Here is a 25,844-nt window from a genome sequence, read left to right on the forward strand (position 1 = left end):
CCAAATTCAGAGTGGTCAGGAGCCAAGCTACCAGACTGAGGAATGTCGGGTCATGATGCCACAACTTTCCATCGTCCTGCGATGGCACATCCGGCTCTGACCCCAGATGAAGCGGGTCATCCACTGCGAGTTGAAGCAGATCCGAGAACCAAGTCTGCCAGGGCCAGAATGGGGCCACTAAGATCAACCTGCCCTGGACCTTGCGCACCATTTGGATCGTTCTCCGGATCAGAGGAAACGCAGGAAACGCATACGCGAACAGACCAGTCCACGGGAACCTGTCCCCCCCTGAGTCTGGGTGAGCCACCCTGCTGGCAAAGAGAGGGCACTGCCTGTTTTCCGGGCTGGCGAACAAGTCCAGAGGGGCAAACCCCCCATTTCTTGAAAATTCTCACCACCTGGGCATCCTTCACCTTCCATTCGTGTAACTGACCTGCGTCTCTGCTGAGAGCATCCGCCTGAACATTCTTAACTCCAGAATGTTGATGTGTAGCGACGCCTCCTTAAGGGACCATACGCCCTGAACCTGAAACTGTTCCAGGTGCGCCCCCCCCAACCCACCTGGGACACGTCCGTCACGATCGTGTACTGAAAGTCTGGCTCCACCAGGGCTATGCTCCTCACAATGTTTTCTGAGCGAGTCCACCACCGCAGGGCCTTCACCAGAGCCTGGAATATGACAACCTTGTCAGACCAGGAACCAAGACTCTGACCACCGGGAGGCGAGAAACTCCTTCACTGGCTTCATAAACAGTCGACATTTCAGGATGAGCGGTATGCAAGACACCATGGATCCGAGAAGAGGCATGTAACCTCAGACTGTGACCGACCATACCGGCCCCCACGAGGCCGCCTTGGAGATCAGCTTCTTAATTCGGTCGGCCAACGGCTTCACCAGATTGAGATGCGTGTGAAACTGGGCCCTAAGGAAAACTAAGTCCCTGGAGGGCATCAGACAAGATTTGGCGAAGTTGACAGCAAAGCCCAGGTGCTGTAACAGGAGCATTGGTGCCTGGAGAGACTCAGACATCCTTTGTGGAGTCATTCCCATGACCAACTAGTCATCCAGGCATGGATATACATGATGCCCCTCCCTGCGGTGGAAGGCAGCCACCGGAGCTAGGCATTTGGTGAACGTCCTGGGAGCCGACTTGAGGCCAAAAGGGACAACCCGAAACTGGAAATGATCGTCGCCGACCACGAACCGCAGGTACATGCTATGTTTGGGCAGCATCAGGATGTGGAAATAAGCATCTTCGAGATTCAATGACGCCATGAATCCTTCTGGCTGTACACAGCAGATTATGTTCTGCAACGTAAGCATCTTGAACTTCAGGCGTTGCAGATTCTTGTTCAATGGGCGAAAGTCCAGAATAGTGCGCCACTTTCCATTTGGCTTCTTTATCACAAAATACCGGAGTACACCCACTGGCCTTGTTCCGACACCAGGACCGGTTTATCGTCCCTTTTTCCAACATTAGATGCACCTCATGCCGCAAGATCTGGAGATGCGGCTGCAACACCTTCACTTGTGGAATAGGGAGTTGTGGACACCAAAACTCCAACGAGTGGCTGTATTGTACTACATCCAGCACCCATCGGTCTGTCGTAATTAAACGCCACTTGTCGAAGTGTTGCGCCACTCTGCTCCCTAGTTGACTGTCTACATGGCAGTCATTGCTGAGGCTTGGACTGCCGGCCTCTAGTAGCTGAGGCAGCTGGACCCCTCTTCCACTGCGCTTGATATGGAACAAGTTACTTACCTGTAACTGTTGTTCTCCAGCATGGGTCTGGCATGGATTCACATGCTCATGAATATTCCCTGTCGTCAGGCTGGGAATCCTCGGTAAAGAAAAACTCTTTCAGTTTCATTTCTGAACTGTCTTTCTACTAATAACCAATCACTGGTCTCTGGGTCATAATGCCCCCAGACAATGACTGCCCTCTAACTAAGCCCCTCCTCTGGCAGCCATCTTCAGATTTGGTAGCACGTAAAGTGGCAGTAGGACCAAGAGAAGAGCTGCAGAGGGGTTGGAAGGAGGGTTTGCATGTGAATCCATGCCAGACCCATGCTGGAGAACAACAGTTGCAGGTAAGTAACTTGTTCCTTCTCCAGCAAGGGGTCTGGGATGGATTCACATGCTCAAGAATACATAGCAGTACACACATGCACAACCACAGGAGGTGGCAAGGCTCAACATTAAGCATTTCAAAAACTCAACATTAAGCATCTATTACTTCCTTACCAGGCTCACCTTCAAGCGAACAGGTTGCGCAGCACTGCCTGGCCGACTCTGGACTCCTCCCTGGAATCCCAGTCAACGCAGTAGAATCTTGTGAAGGTGTGTGTCGACCTCCACGTAGCAGCCCTGCAGATATCCAGCAGGGGTACACCAGACAGGAACACTGTAGTAGCAGCGATCGCTCTGGTTGAATGGGCTCTCGGACGGCCGGGCAACGGTCGGTTTGCCAACCAGTGACAGTGCATGATGCAGCCGGAGAGCCGTCTGGAAATGGAAGCCTTCGAGAGGGCCTTCCCTTGGTTCACAGGTCCAAAGTTCACAAACAGCTGTGCTGTCCTCCGAAAACTCTTTGTGAGGTCCATGTAGCACTTCAGCGCTCTAGCCACGTCCAGCGAGTGCAAAGTCCTCTCAGCCGGCGACGAAGGCGATGGGAAGAAAACAGGTAACACCAAGGGCTCGTTGAGATGGAAGTCCGACGGCACCTTGGGCATGAAGGAGGAGTGCGTCCTCAGCACTACCCTCATCTCGCCGAATGTCAGGTATGGAGGTTTACAGAAGAGAGTCTGGATCTCTCCCACTCGTCGTGCGGAGGTGATGGCCACAAGAAACGCTGTCTTCCACAATAGGAACTTCAGCTGTGCCGAATGCAGGGGCTCGAAAGGGGGACCCATGAGCCTGGTCAGAACCACGTTGAGCTCCCACGCCTGGGCCGGAGCCTTCACCGGCAGAAATGAGCGGAACAGTCATTTCATGAACTCCTTCACCAGGCGATGAGACCACAGAGAGGACCGCCCCGGAGTTCTGGTGTAGCGGGAGATCGCCGCCAGATGGAAGAGTGAGCCATTCCCGCCTTGGCCAGCGACAGCAAGTACGGCAGCACTTGAGGGGCCGTAATGCGCAGAGGGTTGATGGTCTGTGCACGGCACCAGACAGAGAACCTCTTCCATTTCTGTCCATAGCACTTAAGAGTCGAGGACACACTGGCCTTTGCAAGCACCTCCTTGCAGTCCGCCGGGATATCGTACCCTCCGAACTCTAGTGATACAGGAGCCAGGCCTGCAGGTTCAGCAATCCCGCTTTGCGATGTAGCATGGCGCCTCCTTCTCTGGTGAGAAGATCCGCGTCCGTCGGCAGTTTGACTGGGGGGGACGTTGACATTTCCAGAAGGTCCGGGAACCAAATCTGCCTCGGCCACGCCGGTGCGACGAGGATCATCCTGCACCGGGACCGTCTGAGTTGACTGATGAGTCACAGCAACAACGGCAACGGTGGGAAAGCATACAGGAACAGGCCGTTCCAGGGGAATGCAAATGTGTCGCACATGCTCCCCAGCTGGGGAAACCTGCTGGCGATCCTCCGGCACTTGGTGTTTGTCACCGTCGCAAATAGATCAATCTGGGGATTGCCCCATCGTCGGAATAGGAGATCCACTTGATCCTGCTGAAGCTCCCACTCGTGGCAAGAGTGCAGCTCCCTGCTGAGTGAGTCGGCGATGGTGTTCTTTATTCCTGCCTGGAAGGGTGCCAGGAACATTCCTAGGGCCACGGCCAAGTGCCACAGATCCTGCGCTTCCTTGGATAGGGCTGGGGATCTGGTGCCACCCTGCTTCCGGATGTAGAACATCGTGGCAGTGTTGTCGGTAAAGACCCTCACCACCTTGCCCTTGAAGGACGGGAGGAAAGACCTGAGAGCCCAGAACATGGCTCACAGCTCCAGGACGTTGATGTATAGTGACCTCTCCTTCGGGAGCCAAAGGCCTCTTGCGTGGAGATCTCCAGTGTGCACTCCCCATCCCTCCAGGGAGGCGTCCGTCGTCACAGTTTCCTGATGTTACGGGGTCTGGAAGTCCATGCTCGCCGCTAGATGCGCGCGGTGGTTGCCCCATCACCGGATTGCTTGGTGGAAAGTCTTGTTGAGGGAGATCTGGTCTTCGAAGCTGCTTGCATCCAACGGGCGTCGAGGTACTCCTGTAGTGGCCGCATCCGCAACCTGCACAGTGCACAGACATACGAGGTAGATGCACGATGGCATCATGCCAAGCAGGGACTTGATGGACCTCACCCTGGCCACTTCCATGGTCAACAGCCGTTGTACCTTGCCCAGGATGGCTTTCGTCCACTCCTCCGATGGTGAAGCCAACCGTGCCACTGTGTCGAGTCTGGCTCCCAGGAACAGGGCATCCTGCGACGGTACCAAGTGGGACTTTGCGAAGCCCTTGGACCACGAACCGTAGGAACTTTCGATGTCCTTTGCGTATGGGTATGTGGAAGTAAGCATCCTCCAAGTCCAGCGACGACAGGAAGTCGCCTTCCTCCAATTGTCCCAGCACGTGCTGAAGGTTGACCATCCTGACCTTCTGGGACTTCATGTATCTGTTGAGGCGGCGAATGATAGGACGGGCCACCAGCCGCCGGTCTTCTTTCGGACGAGGAAGTACCGAAAGTATACTCCGGAGTTCCGGAGCCTCTTTGGGACGATTTCTATTGCGCCCTTTTTCAGCATTGCTCGTACCTCCAGAAGCAGCTGTGTCACATGGTTTTCTTTCCTGGCCACAGGCGGGAAACGGGGACATTTTTTTGGAACTCCAGGGAATGCCCGTGGGCCAAGGCATCTAGCACCTAACGGTCGGTGGAGATGGACTCCCACACGCTTACGAATTGCGCCAGCTGGCTTCCCACCAGGGTGCTCAGATGGGGGTCCCGACGTCACAGCCTGTTTAGTCTTGTTTCACTGAGGCCTTGCCAACTTGGCCTCCTTGGCGACGACAACGGTGTCCTCCTGTTTTTTTGTGGCCTCTAGTCTTCCTGCGACGAGGAGCAGGCTGCCTGGCGGTACGACAAGGAACTGCCGGTGAATCCTTTGGAGGCACCTTGAGACTTGCCTCCAGAAGTCCGAAAGGATAGCCGTCGCTGATGAAGAGAACCCAGGGCCCGGGCCGTCTCGGTGTCCGCCTTGATGGCCTGCAGTGACTTGTCCACTGCCTTGGTTGGTCCCGTCGAACGGAATGTCCAGTACCCTGGTCTGCATGTCCTGATGGAAATCAGTGGCCCTGAGCCAACCGCACCGGCGAAAACAAACGCTGTTGCCCATCTGGTGAAAGCCAGTGTCGGCGATGTCCGTGGCCACCGTGATGCCTGGTCCGACACCACCTCACCTTCCTGCAGGGTTTCAAGGGCTTCTGTCCTGTTGTCATCTGGGAGGAAGTCCAGGATGGGAGCAATGTTGAACCACAGTTCCCTGTCGTAGCGCACCACGATCGCGAGGGCATTGGCCGCCTTGATGGTCGTCGCTGCCGACGAGATGACCCGTCGACCCATGGCATCCAGCTTCTTCCCCTCGGCGTCTGGCGGGGAAGTGGAAGTTGATGCCGTCTCCCCTGCCGATTACTTCTTGGCCGCTGCAGATACCACAGAATCCGGGGACAGCTGTGCCGATGAAGGCATGAAAGGAGCCAATTTCATCGGGTGGGGAGGCCCGGGCAGGGGGTGATGGGAGATCCGTCCCGTCGTCACCACCGTCGCCGTCCATCCCCATCGTCTCTGTCTCGTCCCTCAGAGGAGGGGATGGGGGTGAAAGGGAGGTGGAGGATGGATTTGCCTCCGTTTGTCCGGTGGGCTTCCCGACGGTCCAGGCGCCGCTGGATCGTCGGCTGGTGGTAAGGGCAACCTTGTCCTTATCTCCGTACACAGGGCCTGCAAAGCCATCAAGATTGCTCCTGAATTGTCTTGTGGCATTGTTTGCGACGGGAGCAAAGGTAGGGGCGAGGGGTCCTCCACGGTCCATGGTTCCTGTTCGGCCCCACCGTTGCTCACTACGTCCACCTCGTTGAGATCCCTCCCGTAGGCCCTGGCCTCCTCGAACTTCTTGTCCAGGATTTTTTTTATGCCAGCCAGCTCATCCTCGGAGGTGGCATCTGTGTGTTAGGGCTACCATGCCCCCCCTCCTCTTTCTCATCCCGGGGTTTCACTGGGGTCTTCAATAGACTGGAAAGATGTTTCCCTCCTGGGTGGCAGGGAAACTCTAGGCCTGGAGGTCGTCTCCACTGGGGTAGTTTCCGCGGGCTTTGCCAAGGCCTCCACGACTCCTTCAATCAAGGCCTTTGCGGGGTGAATCTGGGCCTTCATGACCTTTGGCGCATCCGAGGCCTTCACCTTAGGGGGGGGGTCACCGCCTCGCCCTCCCTTGGCTGTCTCCATCGGGATCGACCGGGGCTTCTCCCGGAGCTTACCCGGGTTCTCAGAGTTCCTTTTCACCGAGCCAGAGCGTTGGCTCGTGGATGATGGCGTCGTTGACATTGCGCCCTGCCTGGCAGCCGAGGAGCCCGAAATAACGGCGTTCCCGGTGCCCGGGGACTCGCCTTTTGTTGGGCCCCCATCGCCGGAGCGCCCATCAAAGGTCTTCGAAGACAGCTTGGACTTCTTCTCACCTGCTGCTGGGCTCTTCCCCCTCCAGCCGAGTACGACGGTCCTTCATTGTCCGGACGGACATGTTCTTACAGAACGCACAGTCCTTCTCCACGAGCAATTTGTCATCGTGAAGGCAGTAGAGGCACCTGGCGTGCTCATCTTCCTTGAAGACATTCTGTAATCCACATCCAGGGCAGATCCTAAACAGCTTGGATCCAACAGACGTCGTGTCTCCTTTGTCCTGGGCCATGACCACGCGGGGTAGGCCTCCAAGATCTTCCAGAATCCTCTAAGAAGTGAAAACACAACGTAAATTCGCCATTGGTGGGCGTAGAAAATTCCGAAACGTGTCCCCGTTAATCGGAAGAAGAATCGGTGGAGATTGAGGCTCGAATAGACCAAAAAATGAGAGCAAAACTCTTTCAAAAAACGCAATACGCAGTAAAAGCTTGAGAACTAAACCACAAGGACTCCCAACACTTGAACATGCGGTAAAAATCTGAAAATGGCTGCCAGAGGAGGGGCTTAGGTAGAGGGCAGTCATTGGCTGGGGGCAGTATGACCCAGAGACCAGTGATTGGTTATTAGTAGAAAGACAGTTCAGAAACAAAACTGAAACTGTTTTTTTCTTTACCGAGGATTCCCAGCCTGACGACGGGGAATATTCATGAGCATGTGAATCCATGCCAGACCCCATGCTGGAGAATCCTTGTTCCTCTGCGTTGACTGGAAAGAACATCGGAACCCTTGGGATGAATAACTGGGGTGACCATAGCCCTTGTCGCGGGAGCCTGCAAATCTGGCATTCCGCAGGGCTCCTCGAAACGAACATCCACTCTGCAGCGTTCCCAGTGATCTTGCCGGATCAGAGTCCTCCTTCATCCCTTCCAATGCCTCATCAATTTTCCCCCAAATAACTGCTGACCTTCACATGGCTGTACACCACTTTATGTTGGACCACCGGTCAAAAATCGGTACTACGCAGCCAGGCTGGTCTCCGGTGAACAAACCCATCTGTTTGAACCCAGATTCTGCCAGGTCCACTGCAATATTAATGCTGTGGTTGGAGTCTCTCCCCCCCCCCCCGAACCAGCAGCATAGCCTCCTTCCGTTGTTGCTCAGGGTGATGATGCAAGAGTGGAGCCAATCAGTGCCACATTTCCGTGTCATAGCGAACCTTAATAACCAAGGAGTTGGCCGCCTTGCCCGTCGCAGTGCCAACCCCAAGCACCTTTTTGCCTAACGCATCCTGCTTACGGCCCTCACTGTCTGGGGGCGTCGCACACTTGAGCCGACTATGCGCCTTTCGACTGGCCGCCGCTGACACCACCGACTCCGGAGTGGGTTGCAACGTGAGGCACTTGGGCGAAGATTCCGGGGCTTTAAACTTGTTCTCCATGCGGCCTTTGACTGCCGGCTCCGAGAATGGATGGCACATCGTGCGCAGACCCTCCTGCCACACGTGGTCCAATATGGGGACAGAGAGGCCCGCCTTCTGCCTTTTCTCTGTGTGAAAAATTAAAAAAAACAGTCCTTTCGCTTCTCCTCCGGAGTAAGGCCAAATTCTTGTCAAGCCTTCGCCATCATCGCGTGAAAAGCACAGACATTGGCGGAGAATACTGAGCCGGGCTACTCGGGGGATCCACTTCTGGGTCTGTAGCCCAGGTATCCGCCCGCCTGGGTGACAACATCGACAGAGTGGCACGAGAAACACTATCAGGATTATAATCCACCAGCTCCCCTTCTTCTGGATGGCCCGGGGAGGCGTGAAACCTACCGCAGATGGCAACAAGGGCTGAACCGTGGGCGACATCCGCGGGAGGTCCTTGCGAGGGGCACCCACACTCGCCTGTCGCGGTACAACGTTCACAACATGCTCCACGGGACCCACCGGGCTCAGAGGTACTGGGAGCCGCACATCTCAGTTGCCCACAGAATGATTTGGATACAGGCAGTCCGCGTGGCCATCTCCTTCATAGATGTTCTTGAGGCCGCAGGTTTCACAGCCTAAATGGCGTTTTTTTCAGGCCCACTGATGACATGATGACCCTGAAAATACACCTAACAGTGAAAGCACGTGTAGAACACGAAGAGCAATTTTCCCCAAGAGAAAACATGAGGTGATCCCAACAGTTTGGAGATGGTTGAAATCTGAAGGGAAGCCACGGGGTGGGCTATTTAAACTAGACGTCCTATTGGTTAAGCCTAAAGCACCCAAAACTACGTCGACGGGACACTCGGTGTCAAAGATTTCCATAGGAAAACGCTATGTTAAAGTTACCCAGGTTTTCCCAGCCTGACGGGAAATAGTTACAGCATGTGAATCCATGAAAGATCCAATGCTGGAGAATGACCATATCCTTCTGGAAGATGGTAAAAGGCGGCTCGACGGGAAAGGGCTTGCAGCTCCACAATGAGCCTGGCTGAGGTAATGGCCACGAGGAAGGCTACCTTCCAAGATAGGAAGCGTAGGTCGCACACATGAATAGGTTCAAAGGGCGCTCTCAATAGCTGTCAAGATGGTATTGAGACTCCAGGAAGATATGGGCCTCAGTTCTCTGTGGAAGGTGAGCATCAAACCTTTAAGGAAAGCTTTTACTGCTTGCTATGTTGGAGATGAGATACTTGGGGAATCCTTGTGTACGGGGAAATAGCAGAGAGGTGCACCTTGATAGACGACTGTGCATAGATAGGGCAAGATCTGCTCCACAAAAGCATAAAATGGGTCTCTGCTCGATCCTGCGCACCATACCTAGAAACTCTTCCACTTTTTGCCATACGTCTGACGCGTGGATGGTGCCCTGACTGCTTTAAGAATGCTCCAGCACTCTGAGTCTAGTGGGAGGTTAAGGAACCTTTGTTGGTGAGGTACCAGCCCCTGAGAGACAGACTGGCAGGATCGTGGTGGAGCCACTTGACTTTGTGTTGGGACAGTAGATGCAGATGTTGCTGGAGATGGATGAGGGTCTCCGGTGACATTTGTAGAAGTGCTGTGTACTACACTTGATGGACCCACGCTGGGGCCATCTTGATCATGGTGCATGGTTGCTCCTTCATCCTTCGGAGCACAAGTGGTATCAGCAGGGTTGGGGAAGCTGTAAGGTTCTCAGAGAGCGATTCTCTGGCTTTCTGGAAGCAAACTGGATGCATTTCTTGTTGTCGAATGTGGCAAATACATCTATTTCGGGCTTCCCCCACCTGGCGAACAGCCTCAGGGACATCATTTCACCAACATGCCAGGGGTAGCCGAAGTGACATCACACAACCCTTGCCCCCCCTGATAAAATCACAGGAAGTGATGTCATTTGACCCCACCCCAAAGTGATATCGCGAGAAGCGATCGAACACAACCTTTCACCCGTTGACAAAACAGAAGTGGCATCACATAACATTGTACACTACGAAAAATATGGTTAGGATATCACTATAATGTGATGTACATTTCATACAAGAATGGATCACCATATGTATCGTTAAGATCAGCGTGTATAGGCCCATATTACCAAATTACTGTGAATGTAAGCAGACGTCGATGACCAAATGATAATGATGTGTTATTATATAGCATTTACGCTTAAACGCTTTATATAGAAAAAATATACACGCAATATCGCCCAACCTGTGTTGGTACTCATTTATCAACCTCAGAAGGATGAAAGCCTGAGTTGAGGTGTTTAAGAACAGACTAAATCAGTAACTCACCCCCTGAAGTGAGTCTGAAATAAACCTTTAATGAGTCTAGCAATTGTTGTATAGAATTCCAGAAAGACATTATTTGGTATTCCTATTCTTTCTTATTTAGGGTCAGTGCTCAAAGTGTTAGACTTCTGGAACTCCTGTTCTTATTTTTTTAAGGGGCCTGAACAAGAAAGCCAGCCACTCCAGAAGTAAAGAGCCACATAGTGCTGGCCAAAGCCCAGGAGCTTGCATTACCAAAAAAAAAAAAAATATTTTTTATGTGGTCGCAAGGGAGTCCTCAGAGGTCGCAGTTGCGACCTCTGAAGACCCCTAAACAACGTCCAACAGCCTGCCCAGCTCCCGCTCGCTCAGTTCCCATTCGTAGGATTGCAAAAATGCCCTGCTGAGCTAGTCTGCTAGGATGTTGTCCTTTTCCGGGAGGTGCTCTGCCCTCAGGTGGATCTTGTGCTTCAGGGTCCAGTTCCAGTGCCTCTGCGCATCTAGAGACAAGATGTTGAATCTTGTGCCCCCCTTGCGTGTTAGTTTAGTGCGTTGACGTTGTGTTAGTTTGTACCGTGGCCACCTGACCGGTGAGGACTGGTTGGAATGACTTTAGAGCCCAGCAAATTGCCCTCAGCTCCAGGGAGAGTGTCTTTTTCTGACCAAATGAGCATCCCATCTCTATAGAGAGGCATCCGTCCGGAGCAGTAAAGTTGATGTGGGGGTTTGGCATGGCATGCCCTGAAGTAAGTTGGCCTCTATGCCCCATCACCGCAATGCCCCATGGAATGCTGGTGTGAGGTGCACGATGTTCTCCAATGATCTGCTGTACTGGACCAATTGCTTGTCCATTTCTTTCTGAATAGGTCTCATCGTCAGTCTGCAATTCGGTATGAGGAAGATACATTTCGGATATCATGCCCATGAGGAACTTGTATTGTCATACCGTGGACATTGCATTCTCTTGAAACCAAGTGAACAACCCTAGTATCGCTGCCACTCTGTCTGGGTATGGACCTACCCTTGGGATATGCGTATCCAGATCTGCTCCCAGAACAATTGAGCTCTGCACTGGTAGAGGAGATGACTTTTCCTTGAGGATGGTAAATCCTAGGTCCTGAAGCAGGGTTGTAGTCTGTGCCACCACTTCTAAGGCCAGTCCTAGGGAATTTCCCTTTATGAGCCAGTCGTCCAGGTACGTACGGCAAGACCGACACTCCTGATCGTCTAAGATGGGCAGCTACTGGTGCTAGATATTTTGTCAACACCAGTAACCTAAAACAATCCTGGGTTCTCCCTCTCTTAAAAAAACAATCACTAGACCCAGCCATACCAACTAATTATAGACCCATCACCACTGTCCCTTTCCTGTTAAAAATCCTGGACAGAGTCTCCTACCTCTAGATTCAGGAGTACCTAGAATCCAACCAACTGCTAAGCATACGTCAATCTGGCTTCAGACCTCAACACAGAACAGAAACTGCTCTGGATGACCTCAAAAGCCAGATTGACGAAATCAAAGACAATGGTAATGCCGCAATACTACTTCTCCTAGACCTCTCAGCGGCTTTCGACTTAGTCGACCACAAAATCCTCTGCAACCATCTATCTATCGCAGCCCACTTCTCCTCCTCTGCCTCCGCATGGATACAATCCTTCCTGTCGAACAGAACTATGCAAGTTTTCTCCACTACTGCAGCGGCAGACCCCATGCCCATCACATGCGGAGTCCCACAAGGCTCCTGCGTCTCCCCCACTTTGTATAATATATTTACAAAGCCGCTTTTCGACAAACTGGACCGTCTGGGTGTCACCTACACTAACTACGCAGATGACACCCAGATCCTCCTCACCATCTCTGGCAATTACAATGCGGACGTCACCCAGATCAACAAAATCTTCTCCATCATTCAGGCATGGATGGCCACCCACGGCCTATGCCTGAATGATGAGAAGACAGAGCTTCTTCTGGTCGGCTCTCCCAATAACCTGTCTAAACTCAGTCCTTGCTACAATAACATTATCATAGATGGCAATACCATCCCCATCGTTAAGAGTGTGAAAACCCTAGGCTTCCACCTTGACGCCAACACCAACCTCTCCAATCAAATCAATGCGACCGCCTCAGCCACAGCCTATACGGGTAAGCTAATTAGGGCTAGCAGACCCTTCCTATCCTCCAACAGCTGCCTCACTCTTGCCAGAGCCCTCATCCAGTCCAAACTGGACTACTGCAATAGCCTGTACCTAGGAGCCAACCAATCCATAATCAACAAACTCCAGGTTCTCCAAAATAACGCGCTACAAGCAGCACTCAACATCCCTAGACGAGAGCACATTTCCACAACCAGGAAATCATGTAAATGGCTCTCCATTCAGCAAAAAATTGACCTCAAAACCATTTGCCTCACCTACAAGTCCTTAAACCACCTAGCCCCACCGTACCTCACCAACAAATTTACTTTAAACATCCTCCACCAGAACTACCAGATCATCCAATTCCTTATGCCTATCAGTGCCCAGATTCGCCCGAAGAAGAGCAGGAGGCGCTAGTTTCACAGTGCTTGCCTCCCAACTTTGGAACACCCTACCTCTCAACATTAAAACCATTGAGTCCTTTCCGATCTTTAGGAAACATGTTATTGGCTTGCCTTGAACTTGAAATTGTTATTCCCCACTGAGAATCGAAGAAACTGCCTGTGCCAGGGGTGGATCGGAATATGAAAGTAGGAGTATAGTTCTAGGGTGGCTAGAAAGTCACCCCTGTTCAGCCACAGAAGGACCATCTGGAGTGGCATTCTTGAATTATAGGCGACATACAAACTAGTTGAGGGCACTTAGATCTATTGTATTGTACGTCACTGTCCATTCTTCTTCTTCTTCATCAGGAAGAAGTGTTAATAAAACCCCTTTCCTTGTTGCTGGAGTGGGACCCGCTCTATTGCTACCTTCAGCAGTAGTTTGTGGACTTCCGCCATCAGTTCTATTAGATGTGTGTTTCTTGATCGAGGAGGTTGCTGAAGAAAATCTATGGCATGGCCTCCTTGCACCACCTGTGACACCCACTTGTTCTACGTGACAACGCCCGAGTGTTGTAGGCAAAAGCTTATCCACCCTCCCAACTGGTGCGATGTGGGAGGCACAGTGTCCTGATGTCAATTCTTCCTGGCCTGGGCTCTGCCCTGGCTGGATCCCTTTTGCCTCTTTGGGTTTGGTACCTGGAAGTCTGGTAGGAGCCAGACGATGAGCCTTGTGTCTGGAAGGATCCGCCATATGATCTATATATAGCGCATGAGCCTCGAAAAGGGCAACGCTCTGTATCCTCGTCACTGATTGCCCTTGCTGTGTTAGTGTCCAACTGAATGCCTTTCAGTTACTCTTGGCCGTCAAAAGGCCATGTCCAAAATCTGCACTTGGACCTCCTTGGTGGCCTTAACCCAGGCATGGCTCTGCAAAACCATGCCATGAGCCAATTATCAAAATCCACAGTGGGCCACAGCGGCATCGATCATATGGTCCGTAGCACTTTCACCGCCCAGGACTATGGACTTCGCTTCATCTTGAAATTCGGCTGTTAGGTGCTTGACAAGTCGTGACATCCGGAGTCACAGCTCCCCATCTAATATGGCCAGCATAACCACTGCGTTGCCAGCCCTCACCGCCAGTGATGATGCTGTTGCCACTTTTCAGTCCATAGCATGGAATTTGCGTACCTCCTTGTCAGGTGGGGATTTAAGAGGAGATGCTGGGTTCTGCAACCTTTTTCTAGCTGCCACCATCACCACAGAGTTTGGCTTTGGGTGACTTCATAGGCACAAAGGAGTCGAATCAGAGGCCTTGCACTTCTCAGGCCTTGCCACTAGCGCAGGTGTGGAGAGCAGAGTGGCCAATATATTCTCCCCAGATTGTATCCAAAATCAGTATTGTGGCAACAGGTCAGTGTCTTTTGTCTATCTTCATAAAGAACCAATGTCTTCTCCTCAGAAGCAACCTGACTTCAGCTGATTTGGCAATGGTTGAATGAAACAAGACATTATCGGGCAGAGAAGCCCCACCCGGAGAGTCGAGCTTTCTCTGCATTTCAGTGATATGGGTACCCTTTTCATCCGGCTCCTCGCTGGGTGTATTTCTGGGCAACGTGCCTTTCCTATGGCTCATCCCCCTGTGGTCTCGGGGTCAGAAAAATCCTGATAGCCCTGTCCCCGTCATATGGGTCCATGGGGTACTCCTGCCATTCAGAGACTATTAGTAGATGGGGCCCTGGTGTGCCTAGTCTCAGTGTGTCTAAATGATGCAAAAGGCCCAGTTTTTGATAACTTCTCGTCAGTGGGCATCTGCCTGCTTTCGAGGTGTAGCAGAAGCCTCCTGTGCCTGTCATCCAGGGTCTTCTTATAGAAGGTTTGACACATTTTGCAAGATTGTATTTCATGAGGGTAAAGACAGTAAATACAGTATTTGTGAGGGTCCCTGATAAAAATCACCCTCTTGCCACAATTGCTGCAATGCCTGAATAGGCAAGTATTTCCCTTGTTAGTGTGCATATCTGGCTCTGCAATGAGGTGTCAGAGGGGCAGCCAAAATTCAACGAATTCAGGTATAAAAAAAGGCCCTGAGGGGGGGTTAAGAGGGGAGGGAGCAGGACTGCTGTTTGGGTGCCTGCAAAAGGGCTGCTCCTCTCTGAGCTCCACAACACCCGAGCTCACCAACGGAGCAACATACCTGAGATCCGACCCTTGATGGGTAAAACACATGGCAGGCCAAGCTGGGAAGGCTGGGGCTGGAGCTCACCAAATCATGTGATCGTAACCCCACTACAGCCTGTAATATCAGCGCCGGACCTGGGCCGCCTCGGCGCATGCTGGGGCTGCTGGAGGATGCCACGGCGGGAGCAGAGAACAGCGAACTGGCTGAGGTGAATCCGGCCTGGCCACTCCGGCCTTGGGGTCTGGTGCGGTGCTGGATTGGCCTGAAGGAGCGACAAGATGATCGGAAGGCAGCTACCAGTGAGCCTGGTCGAGAGTTGCTGGTGGAGCCCTGCGTCTGACGCACTCCACCGCGACTATTAAATAAGAGGTGAGAGACCACCGACAGAGGGATACGTCAGGGACCCCACATGGGCGCTACCAGGCACACAGCGGTAATAATACACTGGAAACACTGCGAGGGAAAGGAGTCTGTGCTGGGGCCACGTTGGGCTCACTGAAGTGGAAGCGTGACATTGCTGAATCTATACTGAGAGGACTGGGCCTTGCGTCAGGGCTACGGCACTGTCCCTGAGAGGGCCCTCCACTGGAGGACATTGACTATACTGCAGCCCTGCTGTGAACACCGGAGCAGTTTATATCACGGAGCCAGGACGACTGATGCAGGGCTGGAGGGGCTGGACTGCAAACCGTGATTGCAGGAATATAATGATGTGGGACAGTCCCGGCGGCCCTACCACTGCGTCCCTCGTCCCCACCAGTAGTGAAGTGCCTGTGAGGACGTCCCTGACTTCAAGGGGCGAATGTTGGGAGTGGAGATGCTGTTTTGGCAAGGCCTGCCTCTGTGCTGGACTGGTAACTGGTTTGGGGTCTGGAGGCCCTGCCTCTGCGATAAAGTCACGATAGCTACTACACACACTGCTAGGAGAAAAACCTCTTGCACCGGAGTTGGGGTTTCTCAAGAGGCGCCTGACTGGGGTAGCCCTGTCCGTTCCGAGCACGAACGTGAACTGCTGTCTCCCAATGAACCATCCTACTCTGCCCATCCCTGTGCCAATACTTGGGTGACTGCAGTGTCTGACCTCTGTGGGAAAAATGTCAGGTCTGAGCCGGGGTGCCGAGGGGCCCACTACTGCAACCATGACGAAAGGCAGTGGCGCACAAAAATAAACAAAGCTATATGGACTCCTTCACCAGGCAGAAAGCTACTGGAAGAGGGGGAACAGCCTTGGAGAAGATGCTGTGGCCTCAGAAATGCCAGATTTGAAGCAGATAATGGACAATATGTAATTCGGCTTTGCATCCGTAAGTGGTAAACTCGATGACATCAACACCAAGGTGGCGGTGCTAAGCGCCAAAAAGGAGCAGGAGTGCGCCAGGGTAACGGAGGCAGAAACCTGCATCGGGACGGCAGAGGATGATATTGTGTAATTGAAAACGCAAATGTCCTCCATGTCCAAGGATCTCAAGCATGCCCTGCAGCGCTGCACCGACCTCAGATCCCTCCTCCAGACGCAACAATATCTGTATGGTGGACCTACCCAAGGGATTCGGCAAGGAGCCCATGGAAGTGGCAACTGAAAAACTTCTCAGAGAACTGCTGGGGGTTCCACGGTTCTCTACTTTGGAGTGGAGGGAGCCCACTGGTCGCCTGCCACAAAACAGACTTCGGGCCCCGCATAGGCCCGTACTGATCCCGTTTGCTGAATTACCCAGACCACAATCTTATTCTGCGACTGCCCAAGGAGAGGAGTCACCTCCGATATTAAATCAACTGATGTCCATATATACCTGGATTTCTCCATGGCAGTCCAGCAGGAGCGCAGGACATTTCTAGGTGTGAAGAAACTCTTAAGGGACAGGATGGTGCGGTATGTAATGCTGTTTCTGGTGCAGCTATTTCAACACCAAGGGAAGACATTCTTCACGCTGCCCAAGGAAGCTGTTGCATACATTGAAGCAAACATTCCCCTCCCACGCCACAACAATGAGGATGCAGCAACAGGTGGCCTGAACACCTAGACTTTGTGCATACTAGTCTACCCTATTAAGGCATCAGGTAGCCCCTTCGAGGCATTGCTTGTTAAACAAGGTTGATGTAGCTGGGGTAATGCTCCCCACTTTCAGGTTTATTAGTAAGGTCTTCGGTGTGCTATATTGATAACGTATCCAACCAATTGGTGGAGGACACACTCCGGGAGGTTACAATTACAGTGCTATTGAAACAAGGCAAACCCAGGGAGGAATGCGGTTCTTATAGGCCGCTATCTCTCATAAACATGGATACTAAAATCTATGTTAAATTAATTGTGAATAGGCTGCTACCCTTGATGCCGGCACTGATACAACCTGACCAGGCCGGGTTTGTCCCAGGTAGATCCACATCTTTGAACCTTAGGCGACTGTTTAAGGTCATGTCTCGTATAGGACTCACAACGCAATTAGTGGCTGTCGCTTTAGACTCCCAAAAAGCGTTTGATATGATGTTCTGGTCGTTCCTGTTTGAGGTGCTAAGCAAGCGTAATCTGGGTGAGTACCTTATCCAATGGATCAAGCTGCTCTATACCTCAACTGCCACCGTCCAGGTTAACAGGTTACAATCGTAGAGGGACACGCCAAGGCTGCCCACTGTTGGTTATATTTTGCTCTGGGAATTGAGCCAATGGCAGATTTGATGAGGCATTGCCAACGGAATAGGGGAATTTGGATAGCGGGCCAACCCGAGATCATATCACTACACGCAGATGTGCTTTTATACATCAGGGACCCTCATGTTAGCCTAGACCCAATTATGGAAGATGCCACCTGGGTGGGTCAATATTCAGGATTTGTTGTGAACTATGGGAAATCTGAGGCGTTCTCCCTAACCGATAGTACACCTTACCCTTGACGGGCTTTCCCCTTGCAATGGTCACCTGACCGGTTTAAATACCTAGGCGTTCTCATCTCCAGGGACAGAGACACACTGCTGGCCGACAACTTCATGTCTGGTGCTTGTGGGCAAATGCAAAAATTGAGCTATGGTCCAATTTGCCAATGTCACTAACTGGGCGACTGGCGCTGATCAATATGGTCATGGTGCCCAAACTATTGTATGTGTTTGGCAATGAGCCAATGTGGCCGGGGAAGCAGTACTTCAGAAACCTACAAAGGGACATGGCTAGCTTCCTTTGGCATTCCGTGGCAGTCAGGAAGAAATGGGAGGACAAAGCGAGACCCTATGGCCAAGGGTGGTTCACCAATCCACACATGGAAATACACTGGTTGGTTGCCCTAGCGCAGTTCGCCACTTTTTGGAATGGCACAGATGGGCTCCTGCCACACGCCAAGCTGGAATGGGTGGCGGCGGGGACAGCAGACATGAAAACCTTGATACTAGACACCAATTATATGGATGATTGTCCTTAGGACCCCAGTCCAGACAACACTAATCAATGGAGAGCCAGGAGAGACATTTTCAAGACAGTAGCAGACTATCATTGGCTACCACTTTGGAGATTCCAAGGCCTTTCCCCTATGTGGGATGCTACACTGAGGTCTAAGATGGGCTACCAGGCAGTAGGGGATCTGTTCCCAGAGGGCCCGTTTTTGACATTGCACACCTGGCAAGCTGAGAACAGGAGTACACCCATGGAACTACTACAGTATAAATGACTGCGGGCTGACCACCCTCACCTAAGAGAATGCACTGGTCACCCTAATATCTAACTCATATGGCTGCCGCAGGATACTCACTGCCCTATACAAATGGATTATGTGCAGGGCCCCAGCGATAGTAGACAAGGCCCATGGGAGGTGGGCGGCGGAACATGGGATGGAGGTGTCTGAGGCAACTGGAGGTCCATGTGTATGTTCACGAACGGTGTATGCATGAATACGATTCTGAAGCTAATCCAGTATAAAATATTGCATATGTTGCACTATACCCCGCGCACGCTGGGGAGACTGTACTCTGAACATGACGGGTGCTGCCCGAAACGTGTTACTGGAGATGTTGGGTATATGCACATGCTGTGGTCCTGGGGATATTCTGGGAAAATGCGTACAATGTGATAGAATGCTAAAACTACTACCGATGAGTAGGTTGTTTGGTGTGTGGATCGAGAGCCCCAAAGAGCGCATATGCTCCTTCTTGAACATTGGGTGTATGGTGGCCAAGCGCTGTATTTTTAGCCAATGGACAGACCCACACCGAACCAACATAAAAGGCTGGGTAAGAGAGCCAACTGATTTAGCAAATGCGAGGATACGTACATTATGTTGTAGCCAACTGCTGCCTGTCCGAAAGACCTATGTTGTGAATTCAGATCATACCTCGCTAAGGACCAAGATAGCGATGAGTGAACATTGTACCTGTATTATATTATTAATACTGCAATGACTATGCTGCACTGTTGCTATAATGATGTGTAGTTACTTGCCAGCATACATAAATAAGCTTTCAACAACAAGAAAAACTAAAAAAGGTGCCCTAAGCCTCTGAACACGTTAGCCGGTGAAGACACAACCACAGCATTAAAAGCTTACCTCTGGGTTTGATGAAAAACACAAGTTTAAGCAATAATTCGAAAATGGCTCAGCAAGCTCAAGAGTATTCTCGTTTCAGAAGACCACAGTGAAAAATCTGAAGGTCTGCCTGGGATGGAGCTTAAGCCCTGCCACCTCATTGGTCGGGGTCTAAAAGGACCAAAGGAGGTGGAGGGACTACACAAGTGAATGGTTACACAGGCTCTATTGGGCCTCTGTGTAGCATTTTGCCTTTGGAAAAGTTTATTTTAATGATAAGTTTTAAATTACAGAGGATTCCCAGTCTGACAACGGGGAATATAAAAGCATGTGAATCTATGAAAGAGCCAATGCTGGAGAAAGAGGACGATTTCTTTTTTTGAAAAATAAAAAAGTTTTTACCAAACCAAAACACCACCTTTTTTGTCGCCTTACAAAAGGTGCGTTAGATGGGAATGCCAGTGCATCATAATAGACTATCAACAGCTGAAAACAAAATTCATTAGGCTGGCTCTACTACTGGCTAGGCGCAAAACAGCCTTAGAATGGATGCAACATAGCACCCGCCCAATCATGAGGTCTGGTTTAAGAACATGATACAGCCATATGACATTGTGAAACATTACTACAATGTTTGTGCGACTGCTCGATTTATGAAAGATGCACGGGGACCGTTTTATGCATACTTGTGTTGTTCACATGATGGAAATGTGGGTCCTGGTACTGCATCTGCACTTACCTCTTGAGGTGAGATAGGAAAACATCCACAACCTTTGCTATGTTTGAGCTACATGAATACTGGATCTGATGTGATGTGCAATAGATAACCGCTAGTGGTACCTCTTAAATGTTAAGTGCTTAATGAAACCAAGACCAGCATATCAACTAAGTGTGGGACTTTTACATAAAATATGTTTTGTGTTTTGTGGGGGTTGAAAAAACGACAAGGTTAATTATATTTTTAGACGCTATTCTCAGAAATCAATAAAAACAAGTTAAAAAGCCAATCTCATTTTCAGGCAGTGAAATGCCAACACAGAAAGAAATGCACATTCTGCACCTTGCCTTCTGTTCCGGGGCATTTTGTGAATTGGTCCTATAATTTCAAAAGGCTGGACTTAAAAACACATTTCAGTTATTTAACAGAGAGGAACTTGCCACATTGATTGACGATAACTAAGTTTGATGTTGCTACTTACTTGGTCTTTGTCCCGAATCCTGTTTCGTTGTCTGCCACCTCCAAACGGTATGTTGCCGGGAAACCTTCCCACACCCTGCATTCCCACCATGCTATAATCCGGAGCAAGGGCTTGGGAGAACAGTGACGGGAGTCTGTTTGGTCCGGGTCCGGGTCCAAGCCCACCCATTCCTCGTCCACCCATGAAGTTTAGCTCATTCCAGTGTGCAGACAGTCGCTCTGAACTTGAGGATGGCATGAAGCGTTCATTGCGGTTAAAAGTATTCCCACGACCCCGGGGCCGAATTTGCCCTCTCCCTCTATTTGGATTGAAATGGTCACGTCCTCTGTTGAAGCACTGATCTCTGCGGTTGGTGTCCATGTGGCTTCCAAAGGAATCATTGCAGTTGGCTCCAACTTCAGGGTATGCATAACCAGGCCTGTACATATTAGGGTCATTCGTGCAAGGCCGTGAATCGTAGGATTCGAAAGTATCAAACCTAAAAGTGCTGCACAGAAAAGAAAGGAATGCAATTCGTTGGTAGAAAGACACAACAGCATGTCTTATGAAACAATGGTCATAGTAAAGTACTAAATCAAGAAGATTATTGATCGATACCAGAAGGCTGATCCTACTTTACTTAGTACATTCAGTCATTACAATCTATCAACGCTGAATTTCAGAATCATTTAAGAGTATTTACATTTAATTAAACACTCGTTTCATATGAAGATAAATATAACAAAACTAGATACATTTACTATAGGGTTACTCATGGAAACCTCTTTTACTCTTCCAAATTCAGTCATTTTAACTATCTTTCGATCAAAAGCAAACAGCCTGTGGTGGGAAGTTTTGGAAAGTTATGCCTCAACTGTTTTTCTGTGCACCTTCCCAATGATGACTAGATCATTTTTATGCTGCCATCTATACAAATATGAGGACAGGCTTTCTTTTTAAACAAATTAACTGCTCAATGGTTTGGATCACGTTTAAAAAAAAAAACGGTACAAAATGAATTCATAGAAAAACGCAAGCTTTAGCAGTCTCACCTTTCCTGTGGCTCTGTCCCTTCTTTCGATAGCATGTCCAGACGTTGGTTTATTTTGGCAATAATTGAATCGTTATTATCGTTGCCACCTCTATTCATAGTGTTTGGTGGAGGTGGGGGAGGCATGTTAGTTTGGACAGCTGGAGGAGGTGGTGGTGGTGGTGGAGGCATGCTCATTGTTAGCGGTTGAGGAGTTGCTTCCCAGGCACCAGTGCTATAGTTATATGTGGCAGCCTGTGGGGCTGCAACAGCTTGGGTGTTGTAGTAGTCATAGCCTTCATACCCTGTACAAGCAAACAAAAAGGTTTTCAGAACTTCAAACATGCTTGTGTCTACTCCAAAGATTACCACCAGACAAGCTGCCATTTATGCAAATGACATGTTCTGACAGCGCCAAGAAAAGGGATTAAACTGAAGAGATGCACATAAATGAGTTACACTTATTCTAATGATACTGCAATATTGACATTTCATTAACCAGACATTTGATGAAATCTACATTACACGATCTTGACCGTAGTCCCTTTTGTTCTATGGCATCAGGTTATCATTATCAGGAATAAGACCGAAAGGGAACATTTTGTGCACCAGGTATTTGAATAGAAAGGCCGAGGTGGATACATGGATATGTCAATGCACAGACGTTTGGGCTAAATTCAGCCTAGCCCTTCAGTATCTTAGATTTAGCATACTTGTCCAGGCAAATGTGTTAGCTGAACACCTTATTGAATTCCACATCATTACCTTGCAGATTCCCTTTTATGGAGTGTTCCACTGGAATGAAGCACAGACACTTACCCTGCCAGCCAACTGCATTTAGCAGGTTGGACTATTACATAATACAATACATGTGACCAAACGCTGAGAGGGTGGACTGTGCTGAGCTTTTTAGAGTTTTGCTGTGTAAGGTGAAGGTAGTTTCGCAGCAGTGCTGCTGCTAAACATACATTTTCCACGTATGCTCTGGTGCTACAAGGCAATGTCTATGATTGCACCAAAGCTGGTGTCAAGCTTTGAATATGCAATGTAAATCACTGCCATTCATATAGCGGAGAACATGTATACTTCTGCTGTGCACTGTACACAGAGTCACTAGAGGCTAAAAAGTGAACGGGAAACCTTCCTGATCAAGTGAAAATGCTAAAACCGAGCAGACGTTTTGCATGTACGTTACCTTTTCAACACTCATTTTGGACTAAGAGAACAACTGCAGATCACACAAATATCTATTTGGCAGATCTTACAAGTTTAAAACAGTCTGCTAAAACTAAATTCATTTTAGCAGCAAGAAGGCGGACTTTTAAAAACACAGCACAAATCGTTTTTATTAGCAACATTGGTATACAGTTTTTGTTTGACATATCTATTGCAGGATGTATTCCTAACAACCAAAGGAAGCAAGCCTGCAAAGGCAGAAATAATACAAAATTTGCATTGACCTTTTTTGGAAGTGTAGAGGTGAAAAACTGCTAGCAGTTTTTCATGTTAAAACGTGGGCCTCTTCAAAAGTCTAATGTAGCTTTTTTTTTCTTTTTATTAGTTTTTCAACAATAAAATTTAATTTCCCAACTCCCCTTCCCCCCTTGAAGACAGCTTTACTGTGTTTTTAGTCCATTGCCCCCATAGACCAATCGCCAAAGTTAGTGGTTTCGTGGCAAGGACATTGAGTCTCCCAATTTTACTCCCCTCCGGCCCCTCCCCGGGGGCAGCTTGGCCATGTCCTTGATCCATTACGTACATGCACCAATCGCTGGTAATTAATAATGTAGCTTTTAAGATAGAAATTATGACTCAGGCTACACACAGGAAATCATTTGGTAATTTCAATGGAGAAAAATCACACCTCATCCCATGGGGAGTAACTGAGTTTCTGTGAAGATCTGAGCCATAAACAATTTAAAAGGAGCTGCTTTGTGAGGAGTGGGAGGGCAAGCACAATAATTAGAGAAGAGGCTCTGTTCTGAAGGAGAGGTAGAGTGTTATGAAGTACACAGGAAACGGAAGCAACGTGATTCAGAAAGGAACACTTGTCATCTTGAAAAATAATCTTGCATCACTTCCTTGTGCAGAAACATGTTTTCCTGCTGACTTCGAACTCTCGGTATAATAGCAAAGGAGAGAAATCATTTTGTTAAAATGATTAAGGATTGCTTCTGGCCAAAGGCTTCAAAGTGAATCAATCACCTACTATGATTTCAATATATAAGGAATGAGATTTCATCATTCTTTAGAATCATATTGGACCTGACCCATTTCAAAGAGCCTGCCATTCCACAAAGGTGCAAAACCCTGTCCTCAATAATCTTTGGGGGCTAAGAGGTTACACCTTCTGGTAGAATCAGAAGCCAGCCTACTTTAATACTGAAACACAGAAAGCCACTGTCTGTTGCATCAGGCTTCCCGCAAATAATTTTCAAATCCTCCCCTGGCTGGGGAATAAGCAGAAGAGCACCTCAACTCTCCAAGAAATCCTGTGCTAAAAACATTTTGAGGCCAAGGGTGTTACCCTTGGTGCATGCCGTCACATTTCATCTAAGAATTTTAACCAATCTGAAGACTGCAAAATCCTATTCATGCTGACTGAACCGCATGACGCTTCACATACTTGGCTGCTTTCTGAGCTTATTCTGCTTGCGTTAGGGAGAATTGTCATTTCTGTGCTAAATTCCTTCCACTTTGAGACCCCCCCCCAGCTCTTTTGCTGGATTTAGGACTTTTTAATTTTAACTCCTGAGTGGGACCATTTTCTGACTCATTTGTTTTTCCCTGATTAGGATTTTATGTTTTCACTGTTTTTGGAATCTGAAACTCCATAGGCATCTGCTTTTTGTATAGTGACACACAACACCCTAAGAGCAGGGTCACTGAGAAGTCCTTTGGATTTCTCTCAATGTTTAACTAACTTTTCTTGGGTTAACTACTGTTCCCAAGAATAGTAAGGTGCAATTGATGATACTTACCTTTTTACTTTGTAGGTCTAGCACACACAATTTTATGTGGCGTGCTGGGAAGTTACCTAGTAGCCCCTTATCCTACTTTCTCATGTAACATTTTTTGTTACCCTCACTACTTTAAATGCCTGGTGGCAGTGGTTTACTTTTTACTACCAGTGTGCATTTTCACTGCAAGCTGAACCCTTAGCTGCAGTACAGCACCCATGGGTGTCCATTTAGTCAAAATGGCCCTGGTCTTTTTTTCGCAATTTTCTGTTTGTGAGGTCTTTCTTGGCTTTTACTCTGTGCGTTGAGACAGGTTTGAGCCCTTTGTATATGTTTTGCCTTTGGCGGGCTTCATCCCTGAAGCCCGCCCCTGGCTCCAGGTTGTCTGGAAAGACAGGATATGTGGGAGTGTCCCGAAACTCCCCTGTCCTTTGTCTCTAGGTGTGTCTGATCGGAACCAGTCCTGATTGGCCAGCTGTCTGTCCGGGAAGGACAGCCACCCTGCTGTGTGATTGACAGCCTAGGCTGTGAATGAAAGGGAACTTGCATAAAAGGCAAGGGTTTTGGGACTAGAGGCAGAGTCGACCACTAGAAGAAACATGCGAAGAAGAAATCGTGAACAGAAGCCTGCTGCAACCTCCTGGACCTTGAATTGCCCAGTGAAGCCCTGCTGCTGTGCTGACCTCCTTTTTCATATTAACAGAGAAGCTGCAGACGGAACAACTTCTCCCCTTGGACTGGTGGGACCAAATAGCCCTGTTACAAACTCCACTTTGGCGCAATCCCCAACTTGCTGTGCCTCTTCAGTCTTGCAGAGGCCCAATACCAGGGGTCGAGAATCCATAACCGAGTGCAACAACGTCCGCGGCACAAATCCGTCCAAAAGCTCCAGGAGCCTCATAAGAATACTCCAGAACAGCAAACTCCCGATCCAGAGTTCCCTCAACAGAGTTCAGGACCGAGGGAGCAAAGAAAGTCCAACCAGATATATTTGTTCTGCATCAGTGCTGTTTGCGAGGCGCTGAACCCGCGAAGCGCCGCTGAATTGAAGTAAACTCATAGCTGCCGAAGCCTTTCCCCAAGTACTGCCGCAGGAGCCCTGCAGACATCCTCCCTCCTGTCCCCACGACTAAGGCTCAG

General features: G+C 49.7%; 1 protein-coding gene across 6 annotated transcripts in view; it reads right to left on the bottom strand.

The window, feature by feature from the left end:
• Positions 1–25,844, bottom strand: part of AKAP8 (A-kinase anchoring protein 8) — a 1,455,819-nt gene that overhangs the window by 1,058,074 nt on the left and 371,901 nt on the right. For all 6 annotated transcript variants that reach the window (XM_069603890.1, XM_069603889.1, XM_069603892.1 and 3 more), the window contains 2 exons: positions 21,767–22,049; positions 20,736–21,222 (listed from right to left, as the gene is read on the bottom strand). In XM_069603890.1, coding sequence (XP_069459991.1) covers positions 20,736–21,222; positions 21,767–22,049 — 770 coding nt within the window. The remainder of the gene's footprint in view (positions 1–20,735; positions 21,223–21,766; positions 22,050–25,844) is intronic.

Source organism: Ambystoma mexicanum, chromosome 3q, assembly GCF_040938575.1.
Source record: "Ambystoma mexicanum isolate Mex_15411 chromosome 3q, UKY_AmexF1_1, whole genome shotgun sequence".
Classification (NCBI taxonomy): Eukaryota; Metazoa; Chordata; class Amphibia; order Caudata; family Ambystomatidae; genus Ambystoma; species Ambystoma mexicanum.